This window comes from Panthera onca, chromosome B2, assembly GCF_046562875.1.
Source record: "Panthera onca isolate mPanOnc1 chromosome B2, mPanOnc1 haplotype 2, whole genome shotgun sequence".
Classification (NCBI taxonomy): domain Eukaryota; kingdom Metazoa; phylum Chordata; class Mammalia; order Carnivora; family Felidae; genus Panthera; species Panthera onca.
This window is the reverse complement of record NC_138343.1, coordinates 132145528-132165150: the sequence shown is the minus strand read 5'-3', so window position 1 is coordinate 132165150 and position 19623 is coordinate 132145528. Positions and strand designations below refer to the sequence as shown.

The following is a 19623-nucleotide window of genomic DNA, read 5'->3' as shown; positions in this document are numbered from 1 at the left end:
GAGCCTGTGATCAACTGATGTGCAACTTCCTTTAAAACTTCCTACTAGTTATTTTTCTTATTCCCTCCTTCCTTTATGGTTGTGGGCAGTGAAATATTAACAAGGAGAGGTTTGTGTTCTTATATTGTGGGGCAGCAAACCAAAGACATGAGAGAAAACCAGCTCAGACTATAGTCAATTTTAGCTAGGTATACATCTGCAAGAGACAGACTGAGTGATGACAGAGGAGGAAGAAGAAAGATCAATGAGTCCCTAGGACTAGCATCAAGGAGACCCACATACCAGCAAATGGCCCTGGGACTGCACAGTGAATGTGTGGCTTCTCTGATACCACAGTGCTGATTTTAAAAAAAAACCAAAAATACTCTATGAGTCTACCAAATTATAGTAAAAAGTAAGTCTAATTAATACTAAATACTTGAAGGCATGAATTGATAATACACCTGCAGTATAAATACTTCAATAAACTATTACTATGCTTTTACAATTTATACAAGTGAACTTTGAAAGTAGCAAGAAGACATTATATAGGTTTGATTCAACATTTACAGAATCAGCTTAGCACAAAGTCTTCTGAGTTCATGTTGTTAGACCTCCATTATGCTGAGTATTAATAAGGAAATCATTTCTGAGAGTAGAGCCAGGAGATGGTATATTGACTTCAAACCTTTATCCCAATTCATTAGGAAGCAGTATAAGCATACTCAGAGTAAATTATCTGAAACAGAATTATATTCCAAACAAATGCTGAATTTGATCTGAAATTAAAGTTATACAACTTTTTAATTGATGCTATAATGAAGATCATCTTTTCTATTTTTAAAAATAAAAGAATGTATGAGAAACACATAAATTATACTCACAATCCATAGGAAGAATTGACTGCCAGGCTGGTTATTTGTTGTGGTGGTTCTCCACTCACCCACACCAACTGAATAACTAGTTCTGTCTGATAACCTGGAGACTGTTTAAGTGGTGAATTTTTAACTCTGTAATAAAGGATAATATATTACCTTTTAACCCATCTTCAACTATCTTATTAGCTCATGTAGTTATAAAGTCATGCATAAATAACTATACAAAACATAACTTTATATATGAAATTGTACTACACACATGAAAAAAAAAAAACGAATCCTGTTCTCTAGAGGCATTTAATGTGGTTAGAAACAAAACCCGTATGTGAAAACAAAAATAAGAAATCATATGTAAGTTCCCATTATAAATTCAGGGCTTAGAAGTGGGGAGGGAGAAAACAAGAATGAGTAGGAAGGGGAAGGAGAAATGGGGAGAAGAATGAGGAGAACGAGAAGCCCAAGAATTAACAAGAGGGGGAAAAAAATCCAGTTAGAAAAAAAAAAAAATGGAAGTTAGAAAAGTACCTAAAAAAGCGGGGGGGGGGGGGGGGGGATAAAAGTAGACTTAAATATATAGGGCACCTGGGTGGCACAGTTGGTTAAGCGTCTGACTCTTGATTTCAGCTCAGGTTATGATTTCACGGTTTGTGGGATTAAGCCCTAAATCAAGTTCTGCACTGACAGCAGGGAATCTGCTTGGGATTCTCTCTCTCCCTCTCTCTCTCTGCCCCTCCCTTGCATGCTTTCTCTCTCTCAAAATAAATAAACACTTAAAAAAACATAAAATCACGCTGTAAATATATGGCTTAATTAAAAGTGGCCAAAACAAAATGAGTTAAATGAGTAAAAAAAAAAAATTGTGAGAAATTTATTTTTGTGTGCATGACACTTTAACGATTAAAAAAAAAAGTACTCTTTGAGTTTTGATTGCAGACTCTTTCCCCAATAATTACTGAATGGGTGTTCAAAATATATTGCTTTTGCAAACATATGCAAACAAGGAGGAAACCCTTAGTCAAAGATTAACAAGTGTGGAAGTTTGTCCACGGTGGAAGTGTGTGTAGTAACAGTGAGAAATCTGTACAGCAGGATAGGCCAGGGTGAGAAGTTAGAGGGTCTTCAGCGCCTCACTGCAAAAGTCTGATATTGGTAGAAAGAACTGAGGGCTTTTGAAAAGCTAGCATTTAAGTCCTGGCTCTGCCATTTTCCAACTATCTTCTTATCTAAAAAGTGGGAATATTACTACCTAATCACAGTACGGAGACATTTTGAGTGGCTATGAAAGAGCTGTCAATGGTCAAATTACACAAAAGTAATATATTTTTATTATTTTAAGGAATTAAAAGCCAAATGAAGGTTTATAAGAAATACTTTGGGAAGATTAATTTGGTGGAAATTTACAAGATGAAGTAGGGTCGGAGAACAATTAGGAAGCACCTGTAATTCTGAAGTAAAACAGTAAGAAAAAGGTAGATTTGGAACATATTATGAAGTAAGAATTGAAAAATGCTTCTAAACTCCATGAAGGCAAAAACCCTGCAGTTACTTTTAACACTAGCACAGAAGAGGCGCTCAATATTTACTGAATGAATGAATGAGCTGAAGGTTCATCAGAGGTAGATCACGGGAGAAAAAGAATACAGAGTGATCGTAAGTTAAGGAAAGGAAAGAAGGCATGAAGGAAAGAAGGAAGGAAAGAAGAGGAGAGAAGGAAAGAAAAAGAAAAGAAAGAGAAAGAAAATAAAATGTCAGAATGAAGAGCTACTTTTACAGGAATATGCAGTAAGTTTGAGGTGATGGTAGGATTTTCAAGTGAACTACTAGTAAAAAAACAAATGTATTCCCAAGCTTCACTTTATTGAGTAAATTCATACAAAATTTTTACAGTACTTGTTACACACATGTCAGGGGGAGTGAGGGAGTGGTTTATGAGTCGGAGACTTTCTAAGGCATACAGTTACTTAAATACCATACCTTTAATACGCGTACCAGGAAACTTCAAGTGGATTTGGAAGATGACATTTTTTTTTTCTTTAATGTAAGTAATTTATTTTTGTGGTGATTACTATTTAAAAAAAAACCTACTTTGACTTTAAGGTGAGAACATTTTTTGATTGCTAAGACTCCTCCAATAACTGCTCTTGTGAAACTTAAGCAAAGCCTGGTTACTTCAGCAATTTTTGAGGCTTCTGCCTTGGAGGGACAGTCTAATGGAAGAAGGAAGGGCAGAAAGAAAACTACGCAATGTTAAATCTCCTAATACCAATCTCAGAGGTAAGGATGCCTTTGAGTCATTTAGTTGATACTTGTAGTGAAGAAGACCGTCACCCCTGGCCTTTAGGGTGTGTTAGCCAAATTTTAGGGTAAACATGAATCACTGAGGGTCCTCCAAATATGAACCAAGTTACAGTTGCTTTTCCCTATGCAAAGTCTGTAAGGCAATACACTCGGAACTGTATGCTGGCTGAGGCACAAGTTCTGGCTTTTCTCAGGGACGTACCCCCTAATCAGTGGCAGCCGTCCATCTCGAGATAGAAATGAAGACACAGTATTTTTCTGAATAGAAGATTCTGAGTGTGTTATTTTCTCCTTATATGAATTAGGTAAGCTTCAAAGAAGTCAAACCTAATTACCTCATGCCGGCAAATTTAATATGCACATTAAATTAGAACCTCAAGAGCAGAGCAAGCATTCACGGATAATATTACAAGTGCGTATATGGGCACATTTAAAACTTCAGTGATAAAGACACACAGAATTCATGGAATTCTTAAATTACTTACAAGAGACCAAAAAAAAAAAGTTATTAAGCAAAAATAAGCCAAGCAAGCCTGCTACAAAATCCCTAATTGGTAAAAAATTGGAAATTGGATCAAGTAATGACAGGATAGGTTAGATTTAAAAATGCAAAATGAGGGGTGCCTGGGTGGCTCAGTTGGTTAAGCGTCCAACTTCAGCTCAGGTCATGATCTCACGGTTCGTGGGTTTGAGCCCCACTTTGGGCTCTGTGCTGACAGCTCAGAGCCTGGAGCCTGCTTCAGATTCTGGGTCTCCCTCTCTCTCTGCTCCTCCCCCACTCATGCTCTGTCTCTCTCTCAAAAATAAACAAACATTAAAAAAAAATTCAAAATGAGGGAAAAAAATGCAAAATGGGGATGGGTGGGTGTAACATTTTATGTCTATAATGATTACATGCAAGTTATTTTAATGATTTTAATATATGTAAATTAAGGTTTACTTTTTAAAGACAAGGGGTTGAACCTTTGTGAAAAGCTCCATAATTTGTACAAATGTATTTTAAATGTCAAAATAATGTTTGGAGGCTTTGCAGTTTCAATTGTTTATCTGCTTTGACAAATAAACCGCAAAAGTATAATTAAAATACTAAAAACATAAAATTTTATTGGTAAAGGGAATAAATCAAATAGCTTTTAAAATGATTCTTCAAAGGAACAAGTACATACAAAAACATTTTGTATAAAAGACAAACAAAAAACTCGGGGCACCTGAGTAGGCTCAGGATAGCTCAGTGGGTTAAGGGTCCAACTCTTGGTTTCAGCTTGGGTCATGATCTCACAGTTGTGAGTTCAATCCCTACCTGGGGCTCTGTGCTGACAGTGTGGAGCCTGCTTGGGACTCACACTCTCTCTCTCTCTCTCTCTCTCTCATGCTCCCTTTCTCAAAAATAAATAAACTTTAAAAAGCAAAACGAAACTCAGTATTAGTTATTTTAGTATCAGTTTAGTTAGATCTCTGACATTTAAAAACCGAATTTTGGGACTGTGGACAAAAACAACGTGAAGTTACCAGAAAACTATTAAAAAGAAAAAATGAGGTATAACTCAAATTGCCTCCAAAAGCACTAGTGAATATGTCGATTTTAGACAAAAATCTCAAAACTCTGCCACCAAAAAGGTTACCAAAATAAACGTCAAAGACAAATTGCACTATACAGGCTTATAAGACTTATATTTAATAAAAGTCTGGAGAAATACACATTAAAATCAGAAGAGCATTAATAGAAATTTTACAAGTTTAAGTTTAAAGCAAAATAGTACTGAAAAAGTAAAAGGGAAGAATGTAGAATTCTGTATTTCCAAGTCTCATTCTAGTTAAACATGTGCCAGAACCGCAGCAAAAAGGAATTGTGTGCATGTATGTACATGAGAAAGAAAAAACGTGAGGCCTTTCTAAGAAATGCAGTTGCTTAACCTCGATGCCTGTATGTTTTCGATCAGATCAGCATTTCTCATTGCTGGCATCAGCAGCCTTCTGAGCTGGAAAGTTCTCTGTTGGGGGCACTGTTGTGCGCACTTGAGCAACACCCCTGGCCTGCATGCACTAGATGCAACAGCACCCTGTTCCTACTGCTGTGACAAGTAATGACGGCTCCGGATATTGCCAAATGCGTGCAGAGGAGCAAAATCATCCCTTTTGAGAATATTAACACGAAACACATAATCTAAAATTTATATAAACACATAAGGTATAATTTTTAAAAAGTCTATACATTTTAAATGATGATGATATAAAAAAATCTGCCCTATGTTTGGGGTGAGCGCATTTTTGGGTACCAAGGCCTTCTCCATAGTAATTCCTTCACGAAGCGAAGAGACGCTGGCAGATCTAAAACAAAACCAGGACAAACCTGGTTCTTTCAACTGACGTAAATTATCTCTCAGCAGCCATCTCTACCTTGAATCTACTAATCTGGGCTTTGGCTCAACTCTTACACTGGATTTTTGTTTACATTTTCCACAACGACACTCATTACCCTAACTGACTTCTCTGTAAATGTAATTAATCATAGTCTTCATAAAATTTTCCAGTGGTCTTAACTCTTTCCTCATTGTTTTATTTCTCTGCCATATTTAAGGCCCATACCCTTGAAAAAGTTAATACTCAGTAATATAAATTAGATAGAAGAAAAGAATGTTTTATCTAATTTATTCCTATATAAAAGCAAAATGTATTCAAATCTGGAATGCTACAATAAAGGCATTTAAATAATGATACTGTTGTGCTACACAAGATTCAGAAATACAAGAAAATGATCACAAGAAAACTGAATCTCTAAATATCAAAAAAACAGAATTTTCAGAGTGGTGGAAAGCACTCTAAATACACATTTGAGGGGCGCCTGGGTGGCTCAGTCGGTTAAGCGTCCGACTTCGGCTCAGGTCATGATCTCGCGGTTCTTGAGTTCAAGCCCCACATCGGGCTCTGTGCTGACAGCCCAGAGCCTGGAGCCTACTGCAGATTCTGTGTCTCCCTCACTTTCTGCCCCTCCCCCACTCATACTGTCTCTCTCTCTCTCTCAAAAATAAATAAGCATTAAAAAAATTTTTTTTTAAAATATACCTTTGATCTACCTATGAATCCAAACTAGAAAACATCCAAGGATTTGGAGGATCGAGCTGCATACACAGGAAAGATCCATGCTGTCCTACCAGTATTGTTTACAGATCAAATCTTAGCACTTCAAAGACAAAATCACAGAATTCAATCATATTCCTCTTGTTGCCACAGAAAAAGAAATTGGATTAACCACAGCAAAACAAAGAAAGAAATGTTATGTCATTTTTCTCTATCACAGGAAAATATTATTCTAGTAATGTTTATAATTTACTTAAACGAAAAAGTAGTTTCCAAAACATCTGCATTTTTTTATAACTTACTTTAAACAAGGGACATTATCACGAAGTCCGTCAGATGAACTGCTACTGGTAGAAGGATGAGACTGAGGAGGAATGGGCTGAGGAGTGGCGCCCCCCACAGGTGTCGGCAGAGGTGGTGCCTGTTCACCCTCGGGGGATTCCACATCACTTATCTCATATAACAATCGAACTTCAAGCATCTGTTATAAAAGAAAGACAGTTCACCTACTACTAATAATTATTCACTTTATTACACTTCACACTCATACACACATACACTTCAGTGGAAACATGTTGTAAGGGTAAAAATTTAGCCACGATTTCTAAAGGTAAAGATTTAGGAAAGAAAAAAAAAAATGTTTCTGACTCAGCGTTTCAAAAATGACTGTGTGTGTGTGTGTGTGTGTGTGTGTGTGTGTGTGCGCGCGCGCGCAAGAACACACGATGATTTTAGAATTCACAGCATGCCTGCTAGTACCAAATTAGAGTATGCTCATATTCATATTAACTTTCCTTAAATGAAACACATAATATACATAAGGCTTTAAATGCTCACTAAAAAGATATAGATTAAAATACACTATTTTCCACAAAAGACAGATGGCAATGTAAACACTTAAGTGTTTTTAAAAATTCTAGAAAAAAACGACTGCAAATAATCTCCTAAATAATTAAAAAAAAATTAAATGTTAGACATCTGACACTGAAAATAATTAAGAGACTATTACCGGAATGACTTCTGTAATCACTTCTTGTTTGCTGAATCTATAAATAATGACATGAGCTGAAACTCCAGCTATGCACAGCATTCTACTTTCCGGACACCAGGAGATGATTTGAATGGCATATGGATCTTCATCTACAATATCTGTGTTTGGTCTGTCATCTTTATTTCTTGACTTTTCAAATACTTTAGATGTCTTTAGTTTATATAATACTTGCAGAGTTACTAGAAAAAAAGATAGTATATGTTAAACATTTTAATATAAAAAGAACAAATATAAAGTAATATTTAATCACTCATATTATCTAAGGAAAATAGCCAATATTTATTCGAACCATATTTTTATTCCCAGGTCTACATTTCTCTATTATTCTTTTAGATAATGCATTCATTGGACCTACTGACCAAAAAGAAAGGTGTACCTGTATTCATTAAAAACAAAAACAAAAAACTCATCATGATGATGAATTTAGATAACCTGAAAAAAAATCAATGACAAAAATATTTTGTGAAAAGAGAAAAGTATAAACATAATGAAAATAAAGAACATTTTTGCTTTCTAAAATGATTTTCTACTTACTTTCACTACAAACGGTGCTAGTACATCTCATATTTCTATATGATGAAACACAAAATATCCTGAGTTAACTGGAGTCTCACTGCTTGCTATGTATATTTTGCAAACATTGATGATTCAAAGCATTCTTTCCTTTTTTGCTATTGTGTAACCAACATGTATATTCCACAAAGAAAATACAAATTACTGTTAGCCGAACATCAGGCATTATTCTACAAATTTCTGTTGATTTGAAACACATTCTCACTTTTCCTAATTCTGAGTTAAAAAGAGAAGGTTTGAAGAAATTTTGAAGAAAGGATCTGATTACTTCTGCTGAGAATTTTTCTTGACTGACTAGACAGTATCCTTAAAAATATCTTACGTCTATCAAGAATTCTAAACTCATATACTTGATAAATCAGTTATTAAATCGATAGCTTCCAAATTTTAAACTAAATGTTGATTATGCAATTATTATAAAACAGGTTATATAAAAGCAATGATTATATAACAAACATATAACAAATAATATTCAAAATACTTACTTGCAGAAGCATCCCAGAACTTAACTGATCCATCAGCATGCCTATGAAAAGGAAATGAGTTAAAACTGTGATGATACAAAGGAAAAAATATTACATTTTTTCTTTCTTTGAAGTATACTGTTATTTGCACATGATCTTAGCCAAAAGGCCGAGAAGCGATGAAGTATACTGTTATTTGAAAAGTTAGCCACCAAACGAGGAAAGGTAAAAAATTCAGGGTAAGTTGGCAGGTTCCAGACAATAACATTTTTTAATACGCTACAGCATAAAGGAAAGCACTACCTGCCCAATTAATTAACGTCCATGTAGTCTTTGTATTTAGCCATTATTGGTTTAGTGGTGAAAACAGGCTTTTACTTACCCTGTAATAATTATTTCTGGGTAACTTTGAACACCTAAGCCCCAATTACCTCCATTAATGGGCCATTCCTATAAGAAAAGATTATAGTATAAAGCAACTTTCAAGCATCTTCATATATATATTTCTATGATAACAGTAAACAACATATTTTGCTCCAAAAAAGGATTTTCTATGTATTTTCTCTAGAAAAGGTATACATGTTATCAAATATTCCAAGGTGATAAATATAAAATACTGAAATGCAACATTAAATACTAAAACTCATGTTCAATACCTTTTTGCTGTAACCTTGACGTTTCTGTCTAGCTCCAACAGAATAAAGTGCAGGAATGAGGTCCACAGGACAATCAGCAAAATATTCGCAACATGTGACAGGGGATTCGTGTATACTCAAAGGGTAGGGATTTTCAAATATAGGATATCTTTAACAATAGGAAAAGAAAAATATTTATGTATTTAATAAAATTAACACAATGAAAACTTTTAAAAATTATTTACATCTTTGGAACAAAAACAATATTTAAAATTTGATTGAAGATAACATTCTCTGAAGGCCCATATAACATATTATCTAAATTTATATTTTAAATTTTGGAATACAGTGCTCTTCTCCATATTTTTGGAAATTACATACATTCTGTCACAGAGATTTAATAGATTTAATTTATGCAAATATGTAAAAAATGACATCTTCTATAATGCAAGTTGCTCAGTTAGACTAGTAAAGAGAAAAGCTGCAGCTGGAAATACATACCATGTGGCACACACTGGACTAAGTGCTTTATATAGACATTTATCTTCTTTACTTCTCACACCACACTTACGATGTAGAAATTTTATGGAGGAACGAAAACTTAGAGTAATGTGCCAAAGGCATGCCAGCCGGCAAGGAGAAGCCAAATTTAAACTATGCTCTTAAACTGTAAAGTTCTCAATCAGCAGATTCCTCATTTTTATGTCAAATAACACAAATTTTCAGTTCTCTTCTCCATCAATGTAATGCCTAGTGCAATATTTAATCTAGAGATGTTCTCTTGTTTTAGTGATAATCTAAATAAAAGTCTACCTTAAAGGTTTCCTAGATAGGAAATTATTTCATTAAATAAAGCAAAAAATGCTTTCAAAAATCTTAAAGTAAAATCCTAACTAAATGTACAATGATATTTCTTTTCTGGTTTGAATTCCTTGAGAATGGTTACTTAAAAATATCTAGAAAACCAGCAACTGGCCCTAAAAAGTCTCAGAAGTTTAGAGTGGCTCATCTGCAAAAATTGTATGTATTCATCAGTCTACCACTGACAATAATTTAAAAATTAGAAAAGAATAAATTCAGAAAAGCCCTTTCTAGATTTCAAAATGAAGCGAACTGACATCACTCCTTCCTCGAACACACATAAAAACACAGAAGAAAAATTCAAACAAAAACATGAATTAAAAAAAATGGCAGGTAACTTTTTTCTCTTTATAAACATACTTTATAATCCTTACGCACAATGACTCTACTATTACCATACATTTAACTGATACGTTTGCTAAATAAAATGCCTAGTCACAGGTTATTTGGACAATATTTTCTTTAACTTAAATACGTATCAGTATAGACCACAGGCAAAAAGTCTCACTATTTGAAAACTTAGCTAATGAAAAAAAAGTCATATTTAAAACAAATTTTTTTAATGTTATTTATTTTTGAGAGAGAGAGAGAGAGAGACAGAGACAGAGACAGAGCATAAGCGAGGGAGGGGCAGAGAGAAAGAGGGAGACACAGAATCGGAAGCAGGCTCCAGGCTTTGTGCTGACAGCTCAAGCCCATAGACCATGAGATCATGACCTAAGCCAAAGTTGGGAGCCTAATGGACTGAGCCACCCCAGGTGCCCCCAAAAATAAAACCATATTAAGAATAAGTTATTCCAAGACTGCCCTTTAGAAATACTGTTTTCAAATTCCTTTCCACTATAGTCTTGTAATTTTCAAAAAGGAAAAAAAAATGATTATTACAGGTAGTACATATTAAGTTGATACGAATCTAGTAGTACCTTAAAATAAGGTAAATAATACTGTTGACTTATACTTCCGGGTTTCCCAATCCAGGTACTATTCACATTTTGGATCAGATAATTCTTTATTATAAGGGACTGTCCTGTTCATTGTGGATGTTTAGCAGCAACCCTGTCCATCACTAGATGCCAGTATCATCTAGAAAAGATGTTTACACAGATACAATCAAGTATCTTCGGGGGGGGGGGGGGGGGGACAAATTGCCCATAATTGAGAAACACTGAGATCCTAAATGGGTAAACACAATTAAATTTTCATGATTATTTCAAGAGATACAAATAAATAATGTAATATTCTTGCATTCAAAGAATTTATCATCTATGTTGGAAAAAGGAGAATATGGCAAATACCACAAAAAGTTGCAAAGGAGCTATGGTGGCAATTTATACACCAGGTATGATATATCTGGTTAAGAGAGAGGAGAAAAAGTTTAAATGTTTATTTAATTTTGAGAGAGAGAGAGAGAGAACAAGAGCACAAGCAGGAGAGGGGCAGAGAAAGAGGGAGACACAGAATCTGAAGCAGGCTCCAGGTTCTGAGCTGTCAGCACAGAGCCCACATGGGCTCAAACCCACAAACCACGAGATCAGGACCTGAGCCGAAGTCAGACATGCAACCGACTGAGCCACCCAGGGGCCCCTAGAAGAGGAAGTTGAATGAAGAAAAGAGGACTGACTTTGAAAGTTATATGGAGTTTTGATGGCAGTGAAGCAAGTGGAGTTTGCAGCCATTGGGAACTATATAAGAAAAGACATTGAAGTATGATGTTTGTTTAATACACAGTTCAGTTTTTCTAGGGAATAAGCCACCTGTAGGAAGACAGTGAGAAATCAAGTCAGAAAGGTATCCTAAATTCTACTGTGTGGAGAAGCAGGCTGAGAAGGTGCTTTCAAATAATAAAACAGTAGAGATCATAGTGGTTTAAAGAGGAGAATAACAGGGCACCAGTTGGCTCAGTCAGTAGAGTATGGGACCCTTAAAAGAGGAGAGTGACAAGCTGGGTGCTACATGTAAAATTACTCTGACAACGGTATTCATGACAGTGCCACAGAGAGTGCATGTGGGTGGGGAGGCCACAGAGCTTATCTGGAGGTAAACTGTGATGGGATGAATTCTGCACTTATTTATTTTGTGTGCCCCCAGAGTGTCCAAGTATTAGGTTGAATTATATGAAATTTCAGAAATTCAAGAAATTCTGACTTCAAAAATAGAAATTCTGTGCGAGCAACATACTAGCGAAATCTGGCAGGTAATTAGAAATGTGTGTCTGAAACTCTAAAAGAGGACAACATTATGGATATAAATATAGAGTTTTCAAAAAAAAAAACAAAAAGAAATAGCCAACCCTATGCTAAAAAGAGTCTTTTCTACCATATACTAAAATAATCTCTCACCAAATTTTATTCTTACCCATTTTGTGCAAGGTCTATAAGTACTAAATCCTTTTCCAGAAGAACCACCACAGCATATGGTTCCTGAAAATCTGGAATAGGAAAACAATGCATAAATAACAGTTTTAAATATGGAATAAGACAGCAAATTAGATAATACACATTTGCTTTTTTAAAAATTTTTGTTCCATTCTCTCAAGTATGTAACAATCTGATCTTGCACTTCATGTAATTTAAGACTACTTGGTTTTAAATGAGATAAATCTATATAACTCATACAAAATTACTTCAATTTTGTAAAGACAAATAAAACAAGAAGTTCACAGTAACTTCTATGGTATTGCAAAATCCAAGGCAGGACATGGGCAACAAACGCAAAATTTAAATCTGAATATCCATAAGAACAATTCTTATTCTTGTCTCTCATAGGAACTCAGTAGAGTATCACTACAATATTATAATCTCTTCCTTAGATATTTTGTATGCACTTGTTAATTATAAAATGTGTTATAGCTTTACATTTCAATTAGCTTCAAATGAAACAAAAAAGATCCAGATTTAAATTCCTCTTGAAAGGATACACGCTAGCTGTTATGGTTAATTTTATGTGTCACTAGTCTCTGATTTGGTGCCCACCTGTTTGGTTAAACACCAATTTAGACGTTGCTGGGAAGGTATTTTTTAGATGTGATAAACGTTTGTTTAAATCAGTAGACTCCCAGTAAAGGAGATTATCAGGTATAATGTGGGTGGGATTCATCCAATCAGTTGAAGGCCTGAAGAGAGAAGACAGGCTTTCTAAAAAGGAAGCAATTCTGCCTCAAGACAGCAACATCAACTCCCAAATTTCCAGCCTGCCATGGTGCTTGATCAATTTGATTCATCACCCTCAATTGTGTGAACCAATTTCTTAAAATAAATTCCTTATTTCTCTTTCCTCTCCTTATGTGCTATCAGTTCTGTTTCTCTGGAGAACCTTGATTAATTAATTATAGAGTTTTAAAATGTTGCTTAATGTGGGCAGTTCTGTTTATCCTTCAGTAGCACTAACTACTACTATGTCATATTAAACAGATAAAGCTTATTAAACAAAATTAACTTCTGAAATAAAACTTACAAAGTTATGAAGACAGAATCTCTCCCCCAGAAGAGTGACAGCATACTAGGATAAGGAAACTATTTAGAAAACAAACAGGTCTCTGTTCTGAATAGCAGATATCCACAGAGAATACGTTTTAAAGATGCAAAGCTTATTACCATTTGGGTATGGTGTTTCACATAGCGTTAGAAAATCCACAATTGAATAGTCCATTTCCAGCACAGCAGTACTTTTCCCATGCATAACTGTTAAGCAGGGTCTTCTTCCTACAGTATCATAGGACAAACCTCCTGATAAAATAATAAAAGGTTCCCTGGAAGTAAAATACATAGGTGGGATTATAAATACCATAATGAAGACTACTTTCTTGCTGTGTTATACATTTTTTACTCAGTGACATAATGAAATCTTAAATTCTAACATTTTTATGTGTGATTTAATTGAATAATCACAGGTGGGTTTTTTAATTGCATTAGGTAAGACCCAGGTGAATTCATGAAAATTAACCTACAGTAAGAATGAACATTGACCATATATGACGCTCTCATACCTCCCCTTGATCCCTAAAAATTTTTCCTTTACCTTCTTTATATAATTGTCAAAAAATTCTCTCTGGGTTTCTATTGGTTAAGTGTCTTGAATGCACTGCTTTTATTTTCAATCCTGATAACCAGGCCTTCTCAACAGAAGGTCTAAAAGAGAATGTTAATGACCCATGGCATCCACTGTATGTAATGAATTAACTTCTCATTGATGTATCAGGAATATACTAGCTATAAGTCACCCTTGAGAAAACAGTCACTCAAAACCATTTTCTGTAGGGCTCACTTCTGGAATTTTGGCTGGTATGCTCTCAAACCACAGTGCCCGTGTACATCACCAGCTGTCAGCCTGCCACTTCTAATCAGCTCTACAACTCTGTCTCCCTATCAGTCATTACTTCATGATTTATCTAGACCCACTTTTTAAAACTCCTAAATATGCAAAACACAAAACATCTTTCTGTATGTTTTGACCTGTGTGTATTTATCTTTGTCTTGCTTATTCATGTTTTTTGTCCATGTTTTCATTGGATTAGTAATCCTCTTCTAATTGTTTACTAAGAGTTCCTTGCATTCTAAGGGATTAGCTCTTGATCTGCCACATGTCTCACCATTTATAGGTGGGGAAGTTATTTACATTAACAGATGATATCAAAAATTTGATACAAGATTTTCTTGAATCTTTTCGTGTATGATTTTTAGGTAGTTTCTGAATGTTTCCTCTAAGGTCAGTAGATCTATCTTCCTCCTCTTTACATCTGGTATAAACAGTATATAATAACATGTAGTGGTTAAAAGTGCTAGTTCTTGTATTCAACTTGAAGCTTGTTTGTTGTTATATGGCTGTGAATAATGAGACAATAAGATTAAGCAATATTTTATTACTTAAAACAAAAAAGTGCTACTTCTGGAACTAAACTACCTGAGTTTAAATTAAATCTCAGCTCTGGCTTTACTTTCTGTGTGATGTTGGACAAGCTTCTTAACCTCTTTGTGCCTAGCTTTTGCATCTATAAGATGGAGTCTGAGTGGTAAGTATCTACCCTCAATTACTGAATTAATATACACAAAGCACTGGGGTCAATGTCTGTAACACAGTACACCTTGGGTAACAGTTATGTATTATTATTACTAGTAACAGTTATCTATTATTATTACTATTATCATCAAATTGCCATTATCATCCATTGTGAAAGTTTTCCTTCTTTTGATATGTGCCAAGAAACATTAAAATTTCTAAATTATATTTATTTTTATCAAAACAAGAATAAACTCCACTAATAGAGTAGTAGCACAAGTGTGTAATCTATAACTAAATATAAAAAATATAAAATATAACTAAATATATATAAATATATATATTAAATATATACTAAATATACTAAATATACTAATATATAGTAATATAGTAATATAGTATATAGTAATATAGTAATTTAGTAAATATACTAAATATAACTAAATATAAAAATATTAAAAAAAAACAGTATTAATAACATAAGAACCAGGAAAAGGGAGATGCTCAGCTACATTACAGAATAAAATTTCCATGGAAACCTGGCTAGGTTTCCATTAATGACCAGGTAAATCACCAGTTTATTAGATAAACTGTTAATATGGCATTAAATAACACCATGGCAACTAGGTAGGTTTATCCTCAAAGACAACTAAGTGTGTATTCAATGGCCTTGTCAGTTGTCTGTACTTCTTTTCTAAACTTAGGAGAAAAAATATACAATGAAAAAAATAAGAATAAAAACATATGAACGAAAACAATATGAGTAAGAAATAATTTCAAAGACATACCAAGGTAATATTCTTTTTCATAATAATAAAAGTTTCCCAAGTCTAACAATAAATGCGCGTATATAAAGATGTATTTTTCCTTTTTTATTTTATGTGCTGTTTAAAAAAATCATCTAAGTTTGCAGGTTATATTTTTTTCCATTATAATGAACCAAACTTTGAAGAATAAATATTAATGAGATGAATGTTTTATAAGAAAGTAGTCATAAATACAATGATAAAACAAGGTTAAATATTTTAACACCAGATAGTGAAAATTATATAAATACAGAGTCTTGTTGGCATTTGGAATTACATAAAAACTTCTACAAATCTATATTATTTCTAGGTAAAATAAGAATTATGGAGGTGGAGAATACTGTTGTTTTTAAACAAAAGGTTAGCTTTTTTGATGTTATAATAAGGCTTGGAGATAATATAATTTTTATCTCATAACTTTAAGATTTGAATTTGAGTAGAACTTCTTTCAATGATGTTGGGTTCTCTTCAAGACCATTTTTGAAGACATGCACATTTGAAAGGTGTCTGGACATTTTATAATTTTGATTGAAAATTTTAAGAGCCTAGACACTTCTAACTCCTTTATCCTTCTGATTAACCTCCCCCAGGCTGGCCTTGACAAAGGGTTTGGCTCAAGTTGGTTTCCATATGAACCATTCTTTATTTAAGGAGGTATTTCTATCTAAAACTCCATTTGTATAACTAGTTTGCTCATCTCAGTTCTGTAACATTCCCCATTTTGAGCACCTGTATTCCTGTGCTCTCACATCCAGTGTACATGAACAAGCACACTGCAACAATGTTCCAAAGAAAAGAAAACGAAGTGAAATGGTGGGCTGGCTGTGAGGAAGGGGATAGGGCAGTTACTTTAAGAGTGGTCAGAAAAGATCCCTAAGTAATGACAGATGAGCGGGGCCAGAACAGTGAAGAGCCAGCCACTCAAAGAGCCTGGGGTTGGGGGAAAGGATGTACATTCCAGGCAGTAGGAATGACCATTGCAAAGACCCCAGGTCAGGAATGAGGTTGGTATACCTGAGGAACCAAATGGCCAGTGGGGCCACAGCAGAGTAAAGCAATCCATGGTAATAGAGGACATGACTCCAAATCTTGTACAACACATCCTGTTTTCTCTATTAGAATCTCAAGAACTTGTCTCCTCCATTTCATCCCCGTAATTACTTTTGTTCTGACCCTAATAACCTATAGCTGAAATTATTACAATAGCATTTGCACTTGTTTATTGCCTGAGATATACTTCCCCTAACTTTCTGTTGACTCTAAAAAGTTTTAAATTTGAGTAGAATTTCTTTCAATGATGTTGGGTGCTCTTCAAGACCATCATTTTTGAAGACCTCCACATGAGAAAGGTGTCTGGACATTTTATAATTTTGCATCATTATCTCCTCCGAAAAACCTTCCCTGACCCACTCACCCTGATTGAGCTAGGTGCCTTTCCTGTGTTCCTAAGCATCCTGCGCCTACTTCCCTTCAGCACTTACCACACGGAATTGTCATTATGTTTACCTAAGCTCCTTCAGGGCACATAGTGTATAATTTACCTCTGCATTCCCAGGCCCTATCTAGACCAAAAAGTGACTCCCACATACATATTTAAATACCACGAAATCTATTGCTCAGTTGATCACCAGTCCTAGGACTTAACAACGAGAAATGCTATAGGAGGAGCCCATGGCCAGATACGGTAATAAACGCTGTCTAAAGAAGTTTGAAATTTAACTGTTATGCTATTCTGATAATCTTTCTATATAATTAGTACTACCAATTGTATTATTCACTACTAAATATATTTTTACAAATGAAATTTAAGCTCTAACTTATCCCATATGTAATTGTACATTACTAACCTTATCGATTTCTCCAACTTTTTTCAAATGGAGATATGCCATTCTATTTCAGAGAAAACAATTAACTATATATTTGGTAAGCAGAATTATACCTCAGCTCTTGAAAGCTAACTAATACCTTATCTTTACCACTCTAACCCCAGTGCTTAACTTTCTGTTGAATGAACACATGATTAAAAAAAAAAAAAATTATGTTTACTTATTTGAGAGAGAGAGAGAGAGGGAGAGAAAGAGACAGAGTGTGGGCAGGGGAGGGGCAGAGAGAGAGGGAGACACAGAATCCAAAGCAGGCTCCAGGCTCCGAGCTGTCAGCACAGAGCTCAATGAGGGGCCTGAACCCACAAGCCGTGAGATCGCGACCTGAACTGAAGTTGGATGCTCAACTGACTGAGCTACCCAAGTGCCCCATGAACATATGATTTTCATGAGACCCCTACATCAAATTTCTAAGATTCTCAGTTCAAATTTCAAATGTAAATTCTAATTATCTAATTTGAATAGTTTAATAGCAACCTATATAACTTGGATCTCATATTTGGTGTCAAATTGTTGACTTTTTACATAAAAGCTTAAAGTTTAGGGGCGCCTGGGTGGCTCAGTCAGTTGAGCGTCCGACTTCAGCTCAGGTCACGATCTCGCAGTCCGTGAGTTCGAGCCCCGCGTCGGGCTCTGGGCTGATGGCTCAGAGCCTGGAGCCTGCTTCCGATTCTGTGTCTCCCTCTCTCTCTGCCCCTCCCCCGTTCATGCTCTGTCTCTCTCTGTCTCAAAAATAAATAAACGTAAAAAGAAAAAAAAATTTAAAAAAAAGCTTAAAGTTTAGATTTTGCTGATTATGTGCTAATTATTATAATAGGTTCATCTGCATACATGGCTAGAGTGGAAAACAAACTGTGAAGCACACTCAAAAAGTAATAATGAGTTCTTAATTCTACTAAGTTTTTTGAGCTATCAAATCAAAATGAAATAATCAAGAACAAGGGTTTGAAACACTTAAATGTTGAAGGGCTGGGAAATAAAAAGAATATAAAATTTAAAACATAGGGAGTTGAATTAAAAGTACCCTTCTAATCATTTAATGTTAGTTTCAAACAACGCTTCTTGAACTATCTATGGTCAAGAACTAATTAAAAAAGTTTTTGAGTCATTGAAAATCTGTGCTTTTGTAAGAAAAACAATTAAATGTGTGCACAGATGTTGTGGTAATGTCAAATGATATTCAAATTTCCATACTCTTACTTTTGATTTCTGTACGTATTTTGTCTCAGAGAGTTAGCACACTGGAACCATTCATGCATCATACTCTGAGTAGCACTAGTCTAGAAGACAAAAAGTTGAGCCATCTAAGGACATCATTTAACCTACCCTATCATCATCAGGGGGAAATGTGAAGATGTCATTGAAGATCTCACTTCAAGGCCCCATACATACCCCCTGACACTCTAAAGTTAAATCAGAAACCACAGAACTCTTTAGTGGGGCATGTCTGAGTAGAGAGGCAGATCTCCAAAACAACTCTTTAATAAGAGAACTACTGCTTAGTTATAACAAGTTTTCACCAGGGACCTTTTAGAGTAAACAGGAAGATAATATGGTAGCCTGACGATAACTCATTATGATACTGAAGGGTATACAGAGATGCATAATGGGTCATAACCCAAGTTTTGGAAGAAGACATCTATGTTCAAATCCTAACTCTATTACTTTGTATCTATAAGGACTGAACAACTTACTTCAATTTTGATTATCTGAGCCTCAGTTTTGTATTCTGTAATATACACCTCACAGAGTTATTGTAAAGATTAAGTAACAAATATACACGTTGCTTATTACAGTGCCTGGTACAAAATACATTCTCAGAAAGTGACTATTACTTTAGCATCATGATGGTGATATTCCAGTGCCTTTCTAGTTCAGATATTACCTTTGCCAATTTTAAGACGACTCTCTGAGAATCAGAGTAGCCATCTCCAGGCCATATTTCACTAGTGACTAACCCTAATACTCTCTTTTGCTAACACAGAGAGATAGAAGTTTGGGGAAAAATAAAGGAGCATAATATATTTAGACAAGTTCCTGTTCACTTAATGATCAAGGTAACAATGATACAGCTTTAGTAGAGTAGGTTTGCATATCACAGTATTTGAGTAAAGTGTTAAGA

At 34.8% G+C, this 19623-nt stretch overlaps 1 protein-coding gene across 6 annotated transcripts in view; it reads right to left on the bottom strand.

Moving 5' to 3' along the window:
• Window positions 1-19623, bottom strand: part of STXBP5 (syntaxin binding protein 5) — a 170726-nt gene that overhangs the window by 64885 nt on the left and 86218 nt on the right. For all 6 annotated transcript variants that reach the window (XM_081795781.1, XM_060616860.3, XM_060616861.3 and 3 more), the window contains exons 10-17: window positions 13411-13565; window positions 12173-12245; window positions 8978-9125; window positions 8704-8771; window positions 8343-8383; window positions 7243-7463; window positions 6536-6714; window positions 864-989 (exon numbers count right to left, since the gene is read on the bottom strand). In XM_081795781.1, the coding sequence (XP_081651907.1) occupies window positions 864-989; window positions 6536-6714; window positions 7243-7463; window positions 8343-8383; window positions 8704-8771; window positions 8978-9125; window positions 12173-12245; window positions 13411-13565 (1011 nt within the window). The remainder of the gene's footprint in view (window positions 1-863; window positions 990-6535; window positions 6715-7242; window positions 7464-8342; window positions 8384-8703; window positions 8772-8977; window positions 9126-12172; window positions 12246-13410; window positions 13566-19623) is intronic.